At 39.1% G+C, this 22546-nt stretch overlaps 1 protein-coding gene across 1 annotated transcript in view; it reads right to left on the reverse strand.

Annotated features, from left to right (window-relative positions):
- Positions 1-22546, reverse strand: part of Spata17 (spermatogenesis associated 17) — a 182798-nt gene that overhangs the window by 150176 nt on the left and 10076 nt on the right. Inside the window, exons 2-4 of the mRNA XM_052200850.1 lie at positions 10043-10132; positions 9037-9118; positions 1607-1657 (exon numbers count right to left, since the gene is read on the reverse strand). Of these exons, the coding sequence (XP_052056810.1) occupies positions 1607-1657; positions 9037-9118; positions 10043-10132 (223 nt within the window). The remainder of the gene's footprint in view (positions 1-1606; positions 1658-9036; positions 9119-10042; positions 10133-22546) is intronic.

The raw sequence follows: 22546 nt of genomic DNA on the forward strand, positions 1-22546 counted from the left end.
CCACAGCGCCTACTCTGGGGTTTAAACATTTTAAATATCCCCAGCAAAAGTGAAAGTAATTTCTTTTAACAAGGACGCTTACTCCTTAGCGACATAGAGACAAATCATTTAAGTCAAAGGACTTCCATCCACGGGGAAGAGTAAGAGGGGACAGCGCTGACATCACCCTGACATCACCACTTCTCTAAGTCAATCACTGGAAACTGAAGAATAATGAGACTACTATGGGCCCCAGGGGGCTTCCATGTAGCTATGGTGGGAGCTAGCATGTAAATCAGTAGGGATAATAAAGTGTTATCAGTTTTAAGAGAAAAATATGCCTATGGTGAAGTAGAGAAATAAAAAGTCAGAGAGTGATAGACTACAGGGAGAGGAGGATCATAAAGCCTGCAGAGAGAAGGAGACCCGTTAAAAACATAGCACGTTAGGGTGTGGGTGTCCATTGTAAAACTAAACCACATTCATGCACTGTGTTCTTCATGACCAAAGTACAGATGCAAATAGTACTGGCTGCAAATAAGTCTTTACAATTTCTCTGCATCACGAGCCTCTGCCCTGGCATTTGTCATGTGAGCGAAGTTTTTAACATACCACCCAAGAGAAACCCCACTTACATGTAAATTCAGGTCTAGCCACTGCTCACTGTGATCAGCTAACCTTAAAAATCAATCTTAGAGGATCATTGACAGACTCTACACATGACAGCTTTGTCCTACCCTATGACAAAGTTACCTTTTCAAAAGCCTCTGGAGGGAGCCTTTAAACTTCTTGTGGAGGTGTGTGCACGTGCACTTGTTAACGTGAATGTTGGTGTGTGCGGGTGGGCATTGTGCACGTGCACTTGTTAACGTGAATGTTGGTGTGTGCAGGTGGGCATTCACACGGCAGGCAGAAGCAGAAGTGGGTCTTGGTCGGTCTCTCTCCAGCCAGCCTCTCTCAGTGAGCCTGAAGCTCACCAGTGCACCTCTGCCTCTTCCTCTACTTCATGACCTGTAGGGACCAGCCTGTCTCCACCCTGCCAGCACTGGGAAAGTATCACTACCACCATCGGCTTTTTACAGGAATTCTGAAGATCAGAATTTAGTTCCTCATTCTTGCATGTCAAGCATTCACCATGTAAGCCATATCATCAGCCCTAAAGTCATCTGCCTACCAGAAAATTAGCACATAAAATGAACACAGACATGATAGAAAAAATGTCTGTGTGGAAAACAAACGTTATTGTTAAATCGTGTGAATAATTTTTAATTGCATTAGATGAGGTAAAACTCTTAGATCTCAGAGCTGTGTTCATGTATTTATCCTGGTATGTCCATATCATGACATGTGAACACTCATGCACTACTTCATTAGTATTTGTGTTCTTCCTTTAGCATGGCTCAGAGGCCCCGACACTGAAGCACAGGCATTTATAACCCTGTGCTTTACACTCCCCTCTCGCAGTGCTGCCAGGGGTTCTGCACAGCTAACTTTTTAACTAGTGTTCTTTCCCTCCTCCATTAGCATAGCAACCAGATTTGCATTACTCTGCTTTGCTCAGCTTATTAAAAGGGAATTCAGGGCACAATTGACTTTTCATCTGTTTAACAAGTGAAGAAATATTTACCCTGACAGCCATTTCATTGTAGAGATTCATCTTCATAGTATAATATGCTGCCTGTGAATCAAGAAAAAAAGAAAAGATGGCATATATTTCAGTTACATAAAGACAGTGCAGCCTATTTTTACATATAAAGGATAAGAATCTTTATACATAATACATAATAAGAGTTCTGGGCTTAGAAAATGAAATCAAACTTTGTATTGAAGAGATAGGCTTCCTAATACCTAATGCAAGCTTAACCAGGAAAATCTATGGTAGTCAAACTCAGAGCTAATGGAGATATATGATCATAAAATGCTCTCCGCTGAGTTTGATAATCAATGGTGCTCTTCTGAGAATAGAATAACAAAGCAGAAATATTCACAAGTGCTGGTGACACGTCGTATTGTATGATTTATTCACTGGGGTTCTTTTAGCCAAAACTCACAGGAACATAAAAGGAATTCATATTTCAAGATGTCTGGTTTAATGAAAAATTCAAAGAAATGCTGTCTTCAGTCGAAACCATTCAAGGATACGGATGCAGTGATGAGGCAAAATTGTGCCTTCCAACCATCTATGTGAGATGCTATGTGCTTCCAACCATCTATGTGAGATGCTGTGCTTAGCTGCTTCCTGAGTCAGCCTTGGGAATTTTGTTTCATTTAGTATTCATTTTACCTCCATAAAATCACAAATATAATGATATCACGTTCCAGCAAATCCCTTGGTAGAGGGAAAGTTTCCTAAAGTCTTGGTTTCCAAGAAAGACACCCTGTCTATTAATGCCCCAAACTATGTTTAGTAAAGAAGCATTTAGCAATGTTTTTTTATTGTAATGAAAGTACTCTGTTGAGTTAAATTTACCTATCTACTCTGCCTTTTAATTAAAAATAAAATAGTCACAGGGCTCAGCATTGCAAAATCATCAGTAAAACAATTCATATATATATAAAACAATGGCATAATTCATCTATGCCATTATATATTCACATATATATATTATATATTCAATGTGCTATTCTTAACACAAAACACCACTCTTGCCTCAAAAAAGAGGGACAGTTTATTCTGGAGGCAGATATGATGGACCATAGCTCAGGAACACAGATTCAGGTTACCTCAAATTTGTTCCTATGCAGTACCATGGCGACACTGAAGTGTTCATAGAGAACAAGGAAGGCCGTCAAGCAGGCCACTCCCACACACACGTAGATCTGTTATGGAGGAAGGGCTCAGCAAAGCAGGGGAATCCTAGCTGCAGGCCTCGGGTCTTCTGATGAATCCTTAGACTTTGCTTGGTAAAGGAGGCTTTGAATGCACTCTAAAAGGTTTTACATGTTAGTAAGAAGGATGTTAGGTCAGACACAGAGGTGGGCAAAGAATGATGAAGGAATCTGAAGATGCCAAGACAAATACCAACTGTGCTCTAGACCTGCAATGTTCTAACTCCACAGGCACTGACTTTCTGATCAGCTAGTCACCTTGTTGAACAGCCAGTGTAAGGGGTATGGCCCTTCCCACGAGCTTTCCTTTATAAAATACAACTGCATACATTTTTACCAATCTAGTGCCATGCAGGTAACAGAACTCCACCCTGGCTTAGGAGTGCTAATCTTTCTGGGAAGAAAAAGGACAAAAAACTCTCCCATGGGCATGTCTCCCTCATGATGGACAGGAGTCTGTACGCACGGCTTTCCCTCTATTAGCCTGTATGGGTCACCTAGTCTGATCCAGAGCAAACTGGAGAGGCACAGTGATGTGCGATTCATCAACAGTCTGGGCAACTAAGAACAGGGTCATACTGTGACTTTGAATACAAGCTGCTTCTAAGAAGCCTTTGCTCCTGTGGCTCCACAGTGGCTATGCACGCACGCTTAGGCCATCTTTTCTCTTAATTGTAAATACTCATTCTTTATTTTTACTCCACTCAGATATCTTTATCACACTGGTTTGTATAAAGTAATACTTTATTAAGTCTTTTGAAATAAATAAAGACCTTCACAAATTCCTACTTGTGTCATGAAATGCTGTAACTGTAATGAACACACTTGAATGGCTTATCTCTAGGAGTGAGTATGATGAAATTCCAAGCAGAGGCCTGCAGGACACAACTGCTTCATTTCTTCAGTAAAATAAGGATTGCTGACAAGATATGTCTATATTGCTTCCTTTGTCTCTCTGCCTCTTTGCCTGTCTGTTTCTTTCTTACACCTTCCTTCTCTTCCTATGAAGTAATTTATAATGAGGAGTCAGATAAATGAGAAGAACTCTCATGTGGGGCAAAATCAACAATCAAAGCTCACCACAACTATCAAGATTTTTCTGTCATCACTAATGATGTCTTCTCTAAGCCTCCAGTATGATTCCTCTGTTGTTCTCAACTGTCTGTCTGTCAGTCGTGCCTGAGATCTCTCACCAGTACTTTTTAGACTGCACAGATTCTTTCCTGGTTTTCTTGTAAGCATATATAATAGAATCTGTCCTTCTTCTTATCCCAAGTACTACCAACTGGAACTTAAAATAAGTAGTTCCCTAGCTCCAGTAGGTACTGTTAAGTGGTTTTCAAAGTGAGAACACAGGAGTTAGTTTCTGTAAGAAAACAACAAAATGGAACTTCAAAAATTTTAAGTTATATTTTAATACATACATATATAATGTTTGTTTCTGTATACAACCTATAAAGTAGTATGTTTCCTACACACATGCTATTATACTTTTATTTTATTGCCCTCCCTCAACTCTCTGTTGCTTCCCTCCCCCTCCCTTTTCTGTTTTGTCAGGACTATTCCGTTCTCTGCTCTCTCTCTGGGTGATTCCATGACAGAAACAAAACAAACAAAAGGCAGCCAAACAAAGTAAAGCAAACCTGTTATGACTCCTGACTAAAGGTCCTCATCTCCTGAGGCCTGCTATTGTGCTCAGCCTTTGACCTTCTCCTGTGCAGCATGGGACACCCCCTGAGCTCACACTGCCAGACCCCCTAGTCCAGAAGGCTTCCTATCCAGTTTAGCTCCAATCCCCTCTAGAATTCACATTTCAGACTCTATTTAACTCCTTGAAGGGTATGTGTCTACTAGAAGGATTTTCCCTTGGATGGTCAGATTTCTCCTCTTCTTTGGTTTTGCCTTAAATTTTTTTATGCATAGTACACACTGGGGCAGGAACAAACCCTACGTTAGTTAATTTTTTCTTTGTTGTTAAGTATTTTGAAAGAAATCAAGAAGAGAGATGAGATTCAAGGAAGAAATGTTCAACTCATTCAAAAGCATCACATTTAAAGTAAACTCAGGCCCTCGCCATCATGATGTGTGGCCAGTGCTTACCAAAGCTCGGGGAGCGCAGAGGATTTAGAAGCCGGTGCATGCACACAGAGGCTGCTAAGTGAAGCTTCGTCTTCCACATTGCTGCAGCTCTGAGTGCATGACTAATCATTGCAATGATTTACTATTAGGTAATCACGAGGCCATGCTTTGCCTTGTTTTCGGTCAAATGATCTCACTGTGGTTGGCACCACTGATTTCTAAAATAGCCTCTTTTTTGACATAAAAAAATTAATCCAACTCTATACTTTCTCATAGTTGCCATTAGTATAATGTTTAGGAGTAGGTGAACTAATTAATTTATTTCATGATTGTGATGAAATCAATAGAATTTTCCATGAATAACTCAGAGTTTTAAGCCATCTCATGTTTGCTGTTTATTTTGAAGTATAAGACTGTGAAGAGAAAGAATTGACACATCTTGCTCTTTTCCTGGACACTAAAGGTGAAGAAGGCTCCCTACATGGTAAATGATTTGGAAATCCCTGGAATAGAAACACCAAGGCAGTGGGGGATATTTTCCCATCTATAGAGGAAGCCTTTGTCTAATACAAAATTAAAAGTCTATAGAAGCAGTCTCTTACTATGCCAGTCTCTTACTAGTTTAAAATTAGCAGCATATTTTATACAGTTTTTCTATAATAAGAAGAAATTGGCATTTGTCATAATAACATACAATGGAATCTGAGAGTTGATATTTTTACCCTATTTAAAGTCATGTAAATTTCATTTCCTTATTATTCAGTCAAATGTTCTATCAAACATCAATCCTTTGTAAGGAATGTAGAATAGTTTGTTACTTAATACTGTGAGATTTGAATCTCTAGCTATGTAGTAAATAATTTTTGTATATTGAATAATAATGGTTTAAACCACAATTATATTTATCAGTTAAATAGTTCTACCATAATACTATGAATGTATGTCACTGACTGGATGATCACAATTTAAGTGATAGAACTGAGTTACATACAATACTTTCACAATAATGTATCGAATCAATCGTGTATTATAATAGACTTTATAGTTCTGAACTTCCCTCTGACTGTGCTAGCAAAAGAATATTTGATATGTGAAACTATGCCCTACCAACTCACAGCATATGGTCCATCCTCAAGGCAATAGAAGAAGAAGAAGGAGGAGGAAGAAGTTAAGTCTGAAAGATTTTGAGTCATCTAAAACATGAAGAAAGATACTATCTGTATATGTCACTTCACAGAACATTCCTAGGAACAAGTGAATGCGATACAGTGTAGAGAATGGTAGTGTGAAGGTCACATCCAGCCCTGGCCAGCCCTCTGCTGTTCTCCACGTTCCCTGGGTTTGGAGATCACTGTACTCAGGGCTTTCACTTTCCTACTGCCAAGCTCACCCCCAGAACTTTGTTCATAGTCTTCTCCAAAGCCAAGTTCAAGAGTCATTTCCTTGACCTGCAGAGATTGCGCTAATGGTCCATAAGCAAGGTTGTTATCTACAGGTGTCTCAAGAGGAGGTGGGTGGCACATGAGGAATGAGATGAAGTTGTCCTATGGCTTCTAAATGCATGCACACATGTGTTCCTATATACATAAGAACATGCATAGAAATGCACATGCACAACACAATATGTATGTATCAGTAAAAGAAAATGTTTGAGAGAAAAGAAAGTACTACTGGGAACGTCTGTCTCTGAGTATAGAAGCCAGAGTGACTACTGTATGGAAGTCTTCTATACTCATTTGCAACTTTTCTATGCAACCGAACCTGCTTCAAAATTACTATTTAGATAGCTTTAAATATCAATACAGGGACAGTGAATTTTTAAAAAGAAATCTGGGTGTCAAAACTGGAATAAAAAGAAGAAAGCAAGCGTGGGTCTAAAAATTAGCACTAAAAGGCATCAAAAGAAGAGTGTTTGATGGAAACACGAGCAGAATGTGGATATCTTGTCTACCATGAAGGATAAAATGGGTTCAAGAATAGAATAAAGTTCTCCATTAAAATAGCATAATTAAATTCAGATACAAGCAAAACTGCCTCTGTACATGTTTAAATAAACAATAAGGGCTATTTAAATGCATTCTAAAGAAAAGGAAAGTACCAAAATGCCTAGCATTCAACTTGGGGAAAAATAAAGAGAGACAGAGACAGATGAGAGAGAGAGAGAGAGAGAGAGAGAGACCTGACCTGGCAGGTGAAACACTCAAGGCATTATGGACTTGAAAAAATTCTTCCGGAAGTTTTCTGTCAAAATGTTAAACACAGAGTCAGGCATTTGATTTCTTAATTCAGAGGCTTGTGTTTCAAACAGTGTATTTATCAAAATCAAATGATGAAAGAAATTAGACACTGGAATTGGACTGATTTCCAGTCAGGTCCAGTTTATCTCTGCATTGCAATAAAGGGGGCAGCAATAATGTACTAAAAAATTAGTTTCCCCATCTATCCATTCACAAAAATGTTAAGAGATCATCTACTAAGCACCTTTGTGGGAGAACACAACTGTGATGACACATGTTTTGTGTCCTTGCCAAAGTTCAGTGAAGGATGTTAGCAATGACCAGAAGTTGTCACACCATGTGAAACAATTCTAACAGCCTAAAGCTGTTAGGTATGCGAACCATGATGCCAAGCACACACGTGCAAGTCAGTGCCTTGCATGCACAACATGCCACATAGATATTGTAAAAGCCAAATGTTAAAGAACATCTTGAATATATAAATTTTCAAAATGCCTGGCAGATAGCATCTATTTGTTAAATACCAACCAGCATAAAGACACCATGCAATCATTTTCTGTGTAACAAATCTAACTGCAAATACATACTGATATATTTATAAATATGCAAATGTTCAATGAAGTCCATCTTGGTACTATTAGTTATTGATTTAAAATAATTTCTTTAAAATTTTTGAAAATTACATTTGTCTATTTATTTATGTATTTATTTATTGTATGTGTTCCACGGCGGGCATGAAAAGGTCAGTGACCAGCCTGCAGGAGTCAGCTCTCTCCTTCCACCACGTGGGTGGTGGGAATTGAACTCAGGTCATCAGGCTTGAAGACAAGAGCTTTATCATCTGAGCCTTTTTACTAGTTTTATTTAGTGATTTTTGAAATCTCATTTACCTCTAAAACAAAATTTGTAGAAAGTACTTCGAAGAGTATGGAGAGATGCTACGTCTATGTTTACCTAGTTAACGTCCTTAAGAGCTTGTTGACTGACTGTCTGGGAGACATTAACAATGGGAAAGATCCTGGAACAGGCTATGTGCCTGCTTGCAAAGACTTCACTAGAACATATAAAGACTCATCAAAACATATGTCTACTAAACGCACAACAAAAGGTATTTTTATTTTATTTATTTGTTTATCTTTATGTGCACTGGTGTTTTTGTGCCTGCATGTATATTTGTATAATGGTTCCAGGGGTTCCCTGGTACTGGAGTTACATAGTTTGTGAGCTAGATATTGAAAAACCTAGAAATTGTACCCCAGTCCTTTGGAAGAACAGCCAGTGCTCTTAACTGCTAAGCCATCTCTCCAGCCCTCAGAGTGAAAGATATTAAAATTTAAATAACTACTGCAGTGTAGATTCAGTAAAGTTAGTCACTTAGAAAAAAATTAAGAAAAAGCTTCTCAGGAAATCTCCTTCTGGAAATTAAGCTCAAATTTGTCCTTGTGTTATCTTCTGTGACCAGAGGACGCCCACTTAACAGACAGGGTTTACTCTGGCTTGCGGTTTCTAAGGTTTTAGTCCATGCTTGGTGGGCATCATTGCTTCTAGGTCATGATCAGATAGAATTGCATAGCAGAGAAACAAAAAAAGGTCACATAATGGGGCCAGGAAGCAGAGAAAGGGAAGTGAGGGGGAGGGCAGAGGGAAGAGGGAAGAATAGAGGTGAGGGCTGGAAGAAGACAGTCCCCAAAGACGTATTCCAAGTGACCTTCTTCCTTGAGCTGGACCCTACTTCCTAAAGGTCCAAGAATTTTCAACCTAGCACCAGTACAAGTCTTTCGTACAGGAGACTTCTGGGGACATTTTAAACAGTAACTATTTGTCATTAGGAATTTGTAAACTATGTGTAAACATACATCTTACAGCATGTCATATAACTCAAATGTCAGCATAATAGAAAACTTATATTTACCTCAACAATGAGCTGGTAATATTTTCTGCCTAAGTAACTTCTCCACCATTTTTGAATAATTGTCACCACTCTGTTCAAGTGCCTAGAATGAAAATGGGGTATTAGTACATGCTCACTGAAAGAAAGATGTCTCTGTAATCCACTGCGTTACATTTAAATGAAGATTCTGAGTGCCTTCATTTTTCCTTGTTTTTCTTGTACTGTTTCTATTTTATCTTCCTTATTTTTTTCTCCTTGATACAAAGTCTGGAACTCCTTATGTAGACCCGGCTTGCCTTGGATATTTGAGACCCCCCTCCATCTCTGCCTCCCACTGGCTCAGAATACAGACAGACATGGACTCCCAAGCTTGACTCTCTGCAAACTTTTTCTCGACCATAAATGCTTTGTTTTCCGCCTCAAGGCCACTTCCCAGCCAGCAAAGGTTGTTGTCTGCCATGGTTGGCAAAAGAGCTTGAGATTTCACACTTGGAGAAACTGAGTCTCGTAGTTGTTCTTAGTTCTTAATGGCAAACCTCAATTTTGATATCATTGCTTTCACTGAAAAACATGTTGGGAAATCTCAAGATTCCTCTTCCCCAGTCTCTTTCCTGGTCCATCAGTTAATTCATTGATACAAATGCACTTAATGAGGAATTTTTCGGGAGGGTGGTAGCTGGTCAAATGCTCTTACAATATTGAAAATTCTTAAAGGTCTACATATGGCAGACATAGTTTTGTGTATTAGTAAGAGCGATCTGAAGTGCACTGCAGCTCTTTTATAGAGACACTATAAACTGAATGACTTTACTGTTGATTGAAACAAGGGGATATCTGAAGTAAATGCTACATCTAAAGCTGTGATTCTCTCAGGCATGCCCTGCGGGGTGTGAATGGGGTCGAGAGTTGGGTCCGTGTACCTGATATATAATGCCCTGTGGGGTGTGAGTGGGGTCTAGGGTAGGGTCCGTGTACCTGATATATGCTCTGTGAGGTGTGGGTGGTGTCTAGGGTAGGGTCCGTGTACCTGATATAGGCCCGGACTTGGCACCCTCGGAACCAACTCTGGATCTTCACAGCCGCATCATTCTCGTATTTCCTAAACGAATCAACAGCGCTAGGAAAGGTTTAAAGAACGTTTCATTAGTAACTAATGTAATTCCCGGGCAAGTCAACCTGTTAACCTTAATTTTTAATTTCTTCTAGGATGGTAATTACAATTCAAATGTCATTTCAAAGAAATTAAAATACTAAATTAAGAAAAACGTATTTCAAAAAAAAAGCAGTGTTTTAAAAATTAACCTTTCTCTGAGAAGCCATGAGCTTTCAACAGCTTTGTCTACTTTATTTTTATAATCATCTGTTAGGCTACTAATTAGTTGGGTAGCATTTTTTTTATTAGGGAATAAAAAACAATGTGCTACTTTGTCAGTATTTTAAAAACATAATTATTTGAACTTATGGTTTAAATGCCACTACACATGTATCACACAAAGTAAAATGTCTGCATATTTAATTCCCTCATCAGCTAAATGAACTGCCTCTAATTCAAATGAATCTATCGTCAAATGTCTACTCTGGTAAGAGACTGCGTCTATTAAAGAACGAAAGGAGGGGGTCACCAGCTTATAAAAAGACAAGACACTTAATTCTTAGGTTTTACTGACTTAGAACAAAGAAAAAGTTGGGTCAAGACATCTTTATTTATGTATCTATCCTAACTGATGTCAATATTATCTTGCCTTTCCACTGGCAATCGATAAAGTGATAGCACAGCAGACTGCAGAATGTTTCTTTTCCAAACTGGCTGACATACATTTAGGACCTCCTCTTTGCTGAATGAACACAGTTTGTAACATGATGACACCTCTTTCTTATTATTGTTCCTGTATGTTTGTGCTTATGTGCAATCAGGTTAAGGTGTGTGTGTGCTTGTCTGTGTGTGTGTGTGTGTGTGTGTTGTCTAGAGGCTGGCATGGATATCTTCCTCAATCACTCTCCATCTCACCTTTATATTTAACGCAGACTCTCTGAGCCTGGAGCTCGCTAATTCAGACAGGTCGGTCAATTGGCTTCAGGGAGACACCTGTCTCTCTTAGCACCCAGCCCTCGGGTTATAGACACACAAGCCTGGCTTTTCATGTGGATTAGAGTTCTGAACTGAGGTAAGAATATGAGCCTTACTTTTTCAGGAAATTCTCTATTGACTGGGTCATCTTTTTTGATCCCAGAATTATTTTTACCTGCAAAGATTTTTGTTTTTGTAATGAATATTAGGTAAAACATGAATTTTATATAAATTTAAAGTGTATTTATACATATATAGTATATAGTATATGTGTAGAATTTATATAAATTTATAGTATATATGTAGTATATAGTATATATGTAGCATATATATGTAGAAGTATATATGTTTAAATAAAACTTTCAACAATACAATTTATAAACAACAGTTATAAGGTTTGCCAAAGACAAACAAAAATAGGAGTAGCAATTAATATGTGAGCACCAAATAGTTATTAAAAGGTGGATAGATTGCAGGTCTACATATGGAACAACAAATAACCTAGAAATCCAAACCAAGAAGCAAAGAGAGGAACCCAAAAGCAGGGGATCGACCCAGGTGTAAAACGCAGTACAGAGAACATTCATATGAGCCAGCACCGTTTTTTGTTGGTATGCTGGCATCAAACACACCAGGAATCAGGAGGTGGCATCACCTGCATTCTTAGTACTTCAGGAGCTATGCAAGCTGCCAAGGGAGAAGAGCAGTGAATGGTCCTATTTAGCTCAAATACCTACACACTACAATAAGAGCAGCAAGGCAAAATATCTTCGAAGGTACAAGAGTCAACTGCAGCCTAATTGGACTTAAAGCCTGCTCAGCAGGAGAGAATGCATGTCTGACTGTAAATAGAGCCAACCACCTGAGGCTGGTGACATCATGGTGTGGCTGGTGAAGTTATGATGTAGCTAGTGACATCATGGTGTGGCTGGTGAGGTCATGATGTAGCTGGTGACATCATGGTGTGGCTGGTGAGGTCATGATGTAGCTGGTGACATCATGGTGTGGCTGGTGAGGTCATGATGTAGCTGGTGACATCATGGTGTGGCTAGTGAGGTCATGATGTAACTGGTGACATCATGGTGTAGCTGGTGAGGTCATGATGTAGCTGGGGACATCATGGTGTGGCTGGTGAGGTCATGATGTAACTAGTGACATCATGGTGTGGCTGGTGAGGTCATGATGTAACTGGTGACATCATGGTGTGGCTGGTGAGGTCATGATGTAACTAGTGACATCATGGTGTGGCTGGTGAGGTCAAGATGTAACTGGTGACATCATGGCATGGCTGGTGAGGTCATGGAGGTAGAAGCTTTCCATTCCCACCACTTCCACTTTCTCCCAGACCAGAATAATCTATAACTGTATTCTTAATACGCATCCTTACACCACAGACAAATGTACCTTTCACCCCTCATCATGGAACCACCAGAAAACTGGAATGTCTGTGGTGAGACCCTGTCTTCCTTATAGGTCATGAGAGCTGCACACGTGAATTTTTTGTTGTTGTTTTTTTGAGACAGGGTTTCTCTGTGTAGCCCTGGTCTTACTTTGTAGACCAGGCTGGCCTCGAACTCAGAAATCCGCCTGCCTCTGCCTCCCAAGTGCTGGGATTAAAGGCGTGTGCCACCACCGCCCAGAACACATGCAATTTCAACACTATAGTCACTTAGGCAACAGCTACACAATTACATAACCTGTTGATATGTCAACACAAGTGGGAGGAAAGTGTCCCATTCCCAGATGAACAAGTACTGAAATGCTGCTGAGAGGGAGATGAGTCTTCCACACAGATGAAGCCTTAGTTGGTCATCCAGTGCCAAATGGTCAACCCTAAAATCATACAAATATGAGCAACACCTAATGGACTCATGATTTGAATTACATATTTATTCATTTACGTATGTGTATAACAACAATAAAGAAAAATCCCATGAATTTGAGGAGTGGGAAGACATAATGAGTTAGAGGGATCAGGAAAGACGTTACCATGGTACACACACATCACATTAAAAAAAAAACAACTTAAAAGGAACACCTTATGTGTTATCTTCAGTTAATGTGGCAATCAAGAGCCAAGGGCTCATAGGTAGACAAACTCCTCTTTCCCTTTGTGATTGCTCCCGCTCACAGCTTTCAAACAGAACACACTTCTGTGCACAGTAGCTTATCTACAAAGCTACATCAAGGGTACCCAACAGTTAGGTGGATCTAAGCACTGAAGACCTGATGACAGGTGACACAGGACATATATAGGTAAAGCACAGCATTGTCACTGAGGTCAGACAATAGGAAACTAACTACATTTGGATTTGATAGATTAGAAACAAAGTAATCTTGGAATTTCTATATCAATAAAGATTCTATATTAAAAATAAATCTACATTTACAAAGCTCCAACAGTAGCAGCACACAACCACACATTTGATGTGGTATTTTAAAAAGAGTCAAACATATAAAACATTGAATATAAGGAATGTTAACTTTGATAGCAAGTAGCTTAAATAAATAGATGCACAGAGAAAACATATGTGTTCTTTAGGACTGTTTTTCACATTCAGAAGCAAAAGATTTTACAAAAACAAATCACAGAATAGGAAAAGCATTGAATATATTCTACATTTTTTGTTTCTGTGTGCTCATGGATGTGTGTTTGTGTTTTCATGAGGTACGGGCACACGTGCAAGTGTGCGTATGTGGGTTGGCCAATGGTTACTTCAGGTGTTGTTCCCTAGGTGCCAGCTTGTTTTGAGACATGGTTTCTCATTGTCTAGGAAGGTTGGCCAGCATCTCCGAGAATCCCTGCCTAATGGTGTCCTACACTGAGATCACTAGCCTGTGTGACCACACTGGGAAGTGAGGCTTGAACTCAGCTCTCTGAGAGCTTTACCATCTCTCAAACACCATGTATTTTTAAAAAGTGAACATCCAAATTCACACCCCATGCTGAATAATGTGGTACTAACTTGAAAAGTCGAGATAGAAGGATTTTATATTAAGGGCAGCCAGAGCTCATATCTCAAAACAAAACAAAAAACAAAAAACAAACAAACAAAACAAAAAAGGAAAGTTCAAATCTCCATTTTAAAAAAAAGGCCTTTTTCTTTATGTCAATGAAGTTTAGATTCTTAAATTTTGTGCTATAGGTGGCAGTGGTAAAAAGTAGGAAAGACATACCTATGTGTTACTCTGCCATTTTTGACAGCTTCTTCAAAAACAAAGGATCTGAGTTATGATTTTGCCCCTAAAATTTATTAACTACTGATGGAATCCACAAATTGTAGAAGGCATAACTCATTTAAAGATAAATACAGGGAGAGAGAAAGGAGCGAGGAAGAGATGAGGGAGAGAGGGAAGAGGGGAGAAGGAGAAGAGAGAGGAAAGAGGAGGGGAAAGTGGGGACAATGAGCTATGTGGTGGTTCACCAGCAAGCCCAGGCCCTGAAAGGATCGGGGTTCAGAGAGCCTGAGCTTCCCAGCAAACCTGAGGCCAGCTTGGGCTACCTGACACCCTGACTCAAAGAGATAACCAGGACCAGCATTGTGCCTTCACGAGCATCAAAGTCAAGTGCACGGAGACTATTTGATTCTGAGCCCAGAGTGGCAAAAGGAGGTCATCCTGATCATAAACGTAAACAAGTGTGAACTTACACCATTATCTACACAGTAAGAAAGTCAAGCCGCCACTGGAAAGGCCCTGCTGTGCTTTAATTAGGAAGCACATTCCACACTTTCTGTATGTTTGAGGGCAATCTCTTATACTGCAGCTGATATTGATGTTGCTTCCAGAACCTTTCTTAGTGAAAATGTGGTGACAAGTGTTTACTTCCGGCATCCCTCTCTGGTCCATCGTTAGTTGGCCACTGCTCCTGCTAAGAACCCACCAATCCAAATTCATGACACTGGAAGAATCTGAAAGGTGTTTCCGAAGAAATAGAGGACAGAAGAAGCTGTAAAGAAACTCAGAATGCCCAGCATCCATCCCAGGGAAGGCCAGGACAGTGCAATAGAACATCATTGGTTAAGCCCCTATCAGCTGTTCTACCAAGAGCAATGGCTTCTGGCTATCCCAAGTGGTTGTGAGTAGAGCTAGTATGTGTTTTCATAATATGATACTGTACTGAACATTGAGACAAGTGGAGTGGCCTCCTGAAATATCAATTACTACAGAAACAATACGGAATGCAATTTTATTCTTGCAGAAAATTAAGTAAATCAATACATCTGAAATGGCTAGAGAAAGCATAATAATAGGAAATATAAGCATAAAATGTTGTGTTCTCGTATTTGTAAGAGGCAATGTAACTGAGTGCATATGAGACAGCACATACAGAATTGTGGTTCTGTGCAGAACTCAGAACTCTGAGAATGAAAGAAGAATTTCTTTTTTTCTTTTGGATTTTTTTTTTTTTCCAAGACGGGGTTTCTCTGTATAGCCCTGGCTGTCCTGAAACTCACTCTGTAGACCAGGCTGCCCTTGAACTCAGAAATCTGCCTGCCTTTGCCTCCCAGAGTGCTGGGATTAAAGGCGTGCTCCACCACCGCCCAGTGAATTGATTTTTCAACTATAACATTTAAGAGAATCAATCCTAGTAGTGCTTGAAGCCTTCTATATTCCAGTGATAACATTTTTATTCTTAGAGGCTGGGCTCACCTTTTACTCATGTTTATACAAACATAATAAACTATCTGTGACATTGGAGTCAATAAAATGTGACAGACATGAGAGAGAGGGCGGAGGAAGAAGATAAAGATGAAGACAAAGGAGAAGGAGGAAGAGGAGAAAGGAAGAGGAGGCAGCGGCGGAGGAGGAGGTGGCAGAGGAGGAGGAGGAGAAGGAGGAGGAGGAGGAAGAAGAAGAAGAAGAAGAAGAGGAAGAAGAAGAAGAAGAGGAGGAGGAGGAAGAAGAAGAAGAAGAGGAAGAGGAGGAAGAAGAGGAAGAAGAGGAAGAAGAGGAAGGAGAGGAAGAAGAAGAAGAAGAAGAGGAAGGAGAGGAAGAAGAAGAAGAAGAAGAAGAAGAAGAAGAAGAAGAAGAAGAAGAAGAAGAAGAAGAAGAAGAAGAAGAAGAAGAAGAAGAAGAAGAAAACAAAACATGTAAGACTAGAAGAGAAGGCAAAAGACTGTGGCTTTTGGAGTAGGATCTGTACCATTGAGAGATACAGAATTCCTTGTATACAGTATCACCAATTGGACAGTGGAACTGCATATCCTCAAAGGTTATAATCTTTGGTTTGTGAAAGTTATGAATGAAACTAAAGAAGGGGAAAAAACTGTTCCAAGTATAAGATAAAAATATAATGCTGTGTCTCAGAAGTGAATGGAAAGATCTCAAAAAGGTAAATGATTAACAGGTACCAAATGTCATGGCAGCAAGGCCTCTCTGTAAGGGGCTACAGGGTAAGAGGAAGTCTTTCATTTCTCTTTTAAAATAGTGTGAGTTCATGACATGATGTGTAGCGAGCCTTATTGGTGTGCCGTGCTGCCTGGCAGGAGTCTGACATTGGCCAAGGAGCTTGACATTGGCCAAAGACAAGGAAGTGGGCTGGTTGGCAGGAATCTGATATTAGGCCATGATAGGGAAGTTAAGTTCAGGCAGGAATCTGATGTTAGGCTATAATAGGGAAGTAGGTTACAGCAGGAATTTTGATCTTAGGGTGAAATGAAAGAAGTGGGGTTCAGGCAAGGTTTTGGGCTTAGATGAAGTCGTGGTCTTAGGTATTTTGGTCATTCTAATACACCCTTGGAAACAACTGTCACTGTGGAGTAATCCCAGGACTTTGCTTATTGCCTTGACAATTTTGTGTTTACTGTCTTGCTTGTTTCTCATTGTACTACTATCGATCTTAATACCTGCATGTAATTAAAATGGTATAAAAGTTTTATATACTTTTATATGTAAAAGTATATAAAATGGTATAAAAATTAAATCTGCCTTTGGTCTCAGAATTGACTGGGGTCATGCAACAATGTTGTCTAATTGTCTTTTTTTCTTTTCAATCCTCACTCCTGCACTGGAGGACCTGTTGACTGAGTAGGCTTTGGTCACATGATGTGATAGGGAAGCACATAAAAATGTCATTTATGACTCACACAAAAACACAGCAATATAGTGTCCATTAGAGAAAGGAGCTCAAAGGAGACTGTGAAGATAATCCCATTCAGCAAGGTGGCTATAAGATGAAACCCAAGATGTAAGATAAGGCTGATTTTCCTACTAACTGTTTACCATCAACATCAGAGGTGGCTCTACTAGATTTACTTCCTGTTCCAATGCAGTCTATTGAAATGACTGGAAACGCTTTCTTCCTTCTCTATCAACAGTTAGCAAATGCTGAGGAGTAAGAAAGGAATACGGTACCTAGCCTCACTCACTATTTCTTTGGAGCTCAAACAGCATTAGGTATGACACGCAACTCTTTTTTGTTTGTTTGTTTTGGTTTTGTTTGTTTGGTTTGGTTTTTTTGTTTTTTTATTTGATATATTTTTTATTTACATTTCCAATGGTTTCCCCTTTTCTAGCCCCCCACTTCCCGAAAGTCCCACAAGCCCCCTTCTCTCCCCCTGTCCTCCCACCTACCCCTTCCCACTTCCCCATTCTGGTTTTGCCCTATACTGCTTCACTGAGTCTTTCCAGAACAAGGGGCCACTCCTCCGTTCTTCTTGTACTTAACTTGATGTGTGGATTATGTTTTGGGTATTCCAGTTTTCTAGGTTAAAATCCACTTATTAGTGAGTGCATACCATGATTCATCTTTTGAGTCTGGGTTACCTCACTTAGTATGATGTTCTCCAGCTCCATCCATTTGCCTAAGAATTTCATGAATTCATTGTTTCTAATGGCTGAATAGTACTCCATTGTGTAGATATACCACATTTTTTGCATCCACTCTTCTGTTGAGGGATACCTGGGTTCTTTCCAGCTTCTGGCAATTATAAATAGGGCTGCTATGAACATAGTGGAACATGTATCCTTATTACATGCTGGGGAATCTTTTGGGTATATGCCCAGGAGTGGTATAGCAGGATCTTCTGGAAGTGAGGTGCCCAGTTTTTGAAGGAACCGCCAGAGTGATTTCCAGAGTGGTTGTACCAATTTGCAACCCCATCAGCAGTGGAGGAGTGTTCCTCTTTCTCCACATCCTCGCCAACCTGCTGTCTCCTGAATTTTTAATCTTAGCCATTCTGACCGGTGTAAGGTGAAAGCTCAGGGTTGTTTTGATTTGCATTTCCCTAATGACTAATGAAGTTGAGCATTTTTTAATATGTTTCTCCGCCATCTGAAGTTCTTCAGGTGAGAATTCTTTAACTCTGTACCCCATTTTTTAATAGGGTTGTTTGGTTTTCTGGAGTCTAACTTCTTGAGTTCTTTATGTATATTGGATATTAGCCCTCTATCTGATGTAGGATTGGTGAAAATCTTTTCCCAATTTGTTGGTTGCCGATTTGTCCTTTTGATGGTGTCCTTTGCCTTACAGAAACTTTGTAATTTTATGAGGTCCCATTTGTCAATTCTTGATCTTAGAGCATACGCTATTGGTGTTCTGTTCAGAAACTTTCTCCCTGTACCGATGTCCTCAAGGGTCTTCCCCAGTTTCTTTTCTATTAGCTTTAGAGTGTCTGGCTTTATGTGGAGGTCCTTGATCCATTCAGATCAACTCTTAATGCGCTACACACTCACTCTATCATCTCCTTATGTTACTGGGCATGCAGAATAGAAGCAGACAAGCTTACAGAATTTTTAGTTTCTTTTCAAAAAAATATCTCTCCTGGAGAGACTAGTCAAATGTTTAATCTGTTTCTGGAGTATTTAAAAAGTAATGTATATAAATATGAATGTATGCTGTATTAATAAGTATATATCACAAAATGGGAAAAACTTTTAAAAGTACTAGTTTTAACTGAGTTTTAATGTATGGGCTGAAATCTTAGTTCCATACATCTCTTTTCTGTTTTCCTTTAAAAAAAAAAAACACCTGCTTCAAAAGAATTTTACAGATACTTTGGTTAGCACTGGAATGCTGAGCGCTCACACAATATGTCACGGACCACTAGACATTTTATGTTTAAAATGAAAAACTGTGGGTAACACTTTATTTTAATGGTGAAATAATTAGTTCCAGATTATAATGAAAATCCTATAGCAGTGAATAAATTATGCCATCTACATGGATTTGAAATAAATTTATTATGACCAGTGTTATCACAGTGAATACTGAGTGAATTAATAATGACAAAAGACCAGAAGTATTAACAGAATGCAATAAAACATCAAAAGAAAGTAAGAACTTTCTGGTCGCTTTGTCATCAAGTATAGGCATAGGAACTCTGGAAAGAATGTGTGCACATCTGAGGCCAGGAATTAACTGGCAGTGAATAGAAAAATGAAGAGTATGTCATAAAAGCATCTTCCCAGTAACACGCAAACATTGCTTTTATATATCTACAGGCTAGACTTAGTCTGGTCCACATACATTGGCTGGGAATAAATAAATGTTAGATTAAAAACCCAATATTCTTCTTTTTTCATTATCAAGCAATGCATAACTCTTTTAAGACTGTAGGAATACTATTCCAACACTGGTTGACTTATGTTGTAGAATGTGTACTTATGTGTAGAATGATTGTTTTCCATATGATTTTGCTAAGTTTCTAAGCTCCTTAAAGGGAGAAACTATACTTAATCCATATTTTATAATTATCGCTGTGACTGATAAAAGACTCTTGGTACTAATAACAGGGCTACTCTTAGGAAACGGGAGCTTCTTTTTTACTTCTTAATAGTCTCTTTACTGTTTTTGTTGCTGTTATTCAACAGGTTAATGAATGTGGGATCTTAATGCAAGGACCTTAGTGTTAGATCATAAATCAGGAGACATCATAGTTTGCCACAAAGATTACTATTATTAGTGCATGCTCAAGTATCTCTTATTTGCTGTTCTTCACTTCCTAAACAAACCAATTCAAGAGTGTCTGATGGATGTATTAAAAAGGGAAAAAGTCACACCTGCTGTCAGAGTGCGCTTGGGGAAGAATGCTTGCACACTGGGCTGAGTGGAGTACCATGTCATAGTACGAGCCTAAAAAGCAATGCTCTACAGCAAGGTAAAGGAATGGTCTACCTGTAAGGGCAGGCAATATAGCTTCTCCCACATAAAATGTTGGGAAAGACATCTCTTCAGCATGGGAGACTGAGACTGCACTGAGAAGGGGATCTATGTCAGAGAATGGGGTACCCACTGTGGTAAGAGGAATTGGGTTACACACATAGAGAATAGTCTAATAAAGCAAATGTTAACAGGATAATGAGGGGCAGGCTTCTCATATCTTAAGAAACAGAGGAAAGCCAGGTGTGGTGGTGCATTCCTGCGATGCTAGCTATTTAGGATGTTGACAGGAAGAATGCTGGAGTTCAGGAAGGTAGGAGCAACAGAGAACTATAGGATGAATCTCAGGGTGCTCAATATGAAACAGTTTTCACAATGGCTTTTTATTATCACAGAAGTCAATTCATGGCTTTTAATATTCACACTAACACAGAAACTAACACAGGTGTAAAATGTCTTAATGCACATATATGAATGGTCCCTAGCTTTATCCATTAAAAGTAAGCATCCCCAGAAACACCCACACTGACGAGGTGAACTTCATATATGGAACAAGAGCTCCTTGGAGAAATAGGTGGTGAGGAGACCAGAATACTTTCTTTTCTCAGATAACAGATGTTTGTGGTGATCAGGATGAAGAAGAACATATGACATAGTTCTCTTTGGACAAAATTAAATAAGAAGAGAAAAAGAGACTTCAGCTCATTGACTAGAACAGAAAAGTATGAGCCCACATTGATAATAATAAGTAAACTTACAGTGGGGCAAGGAATAGGAAATATGGTTTCTAAGTACCTGCTTTAAAACATATCCTTTGATAAAAAAGGGAAGAGAATAGCCTAGTGGCGAAGACTCTGAGTCATCTCCTTTGTCAGGTGGTTGAAACGTATTAACAGTCAAAGTGACAGAACAGTGCAGGACCATATGGAATCTGGTCAGCAGTGCGAGGACCACAGGGCCAGTGGCAGGACAGCTCAGGACCATATGAAGTCTGGTCAGCAGTGCGAGGACCACAGTGTCATAGCAAGTCATTCCACCCCAAAATATGAGCCCTGTATGCAAAGGGGAAAACCCAGAACATTTCTACAACACAACTGATCAGTAATCTTCAAAAGGGTCAAAAGTCATAAAAAAAAAAAAAAGATAAATATTCCACGTTCCTGGTGACTAAGAAAGACAGGACGAGTGGGATCCATGAACAACTTTTTTATTTTTCTTTGACAATTTCATACATGTGTACAATTAATTTTGATCACTTTTCATGTCCCATTACCTTCTCTGATTCCCTTCTTTCCCATAGATGCCTTTCTTCTTCCTAAACAGTCCTCTCCCAATTAAAACAGCAAACCAACAAACCAACAACATTGAGTTTAATTGGGGTGCTTGCAGGATCAGGGGCTGCATAAACCTTCCAAACACTATCAAAGCTGTCCAAGCTTGGGGTGAAACAGAAGCATAAGCCAGCACCCACCTCCTGATGTCAGAGCTTGGATTAGGATCATACAGAGAACATTCTGGTGTACGAGGAATGCGCACAGAGGTGACCTGCAACCTTTTATCTTACAAAGTTGATATTCTTCTGAGCACTGTGTGTGCTTAAGCATGTGTGCATGCATGTGTACATTTGTGTGTTCACATGTGTGCTTCTACTAAGTTTAACTTCAAATGTTTTCTGATTTCTAAAAGTATTTTCTTTCATTTCTTATAAAGTTCTTGCTATATTTATGCTTTCCTCTTCATTTTTAACTACATTGGAAGAGTGGCTTTGAATGCCTTATGTATTGGTACCATTTTATATTCCTGGTGTGTTTCTACTGATAGGACTTCACTCTTAGTTACAGGTTAGAGTTTTCTACATCCCCCCCACCCCAGACTTTAGTGAATATGCCAGATACTACATATGCTCTATTTTGAAGAGGTTAGAATTTTACCAAAATTCACCTCCAGGCAAAACCAAACAAACAAATAACTAGGATGATTGCCTAATCTCATTTGTTTGCTTCTTTGAGATCAAATCCTACATTAGCTACTGAAAAATTCACTAATTTTTTTTTTTTTTTACTTAATCCAATTTTTTAAGGTTAGGGTGAAGTTTTCTATTAGTAATATCTTTATGCACACTTTAATCTTGTTTCCAAAACAACTTTTTTCTTTCTTTCCTTCTTTTTCTTTTTCTTTTTCTTCTTTTTCTTTTTCTTTTTCTTCTTTTTTTTCTTTTTCTTCTTCTTTTTCTTCTTCTTTTTCTTTTTCTTCTTCTTCTTCTTCTTCTTCTTCTTCTTCTTCTTCTTCTTCTTCTTCTTCTTCTTCTTCTTCTTCTTCTTCTTCTTCTTCTTCTTTTTCCTTCCTTCCTTCCTTCCTTC

The sequence above is a fragment of the Apodemus sylvaticus genome, chromosome 12 (genome assembly GCF_947179515.1).
Source record: "Apodemus sylvaticus chromosome 12, mApoSyl1.1, whole genome shotgun sequence".
NCBI lineage: Eukaryota > Metazoa > Chordata > Mammalia > Rodentia > Muridae > Apodemus > Apodemus sylvaticus.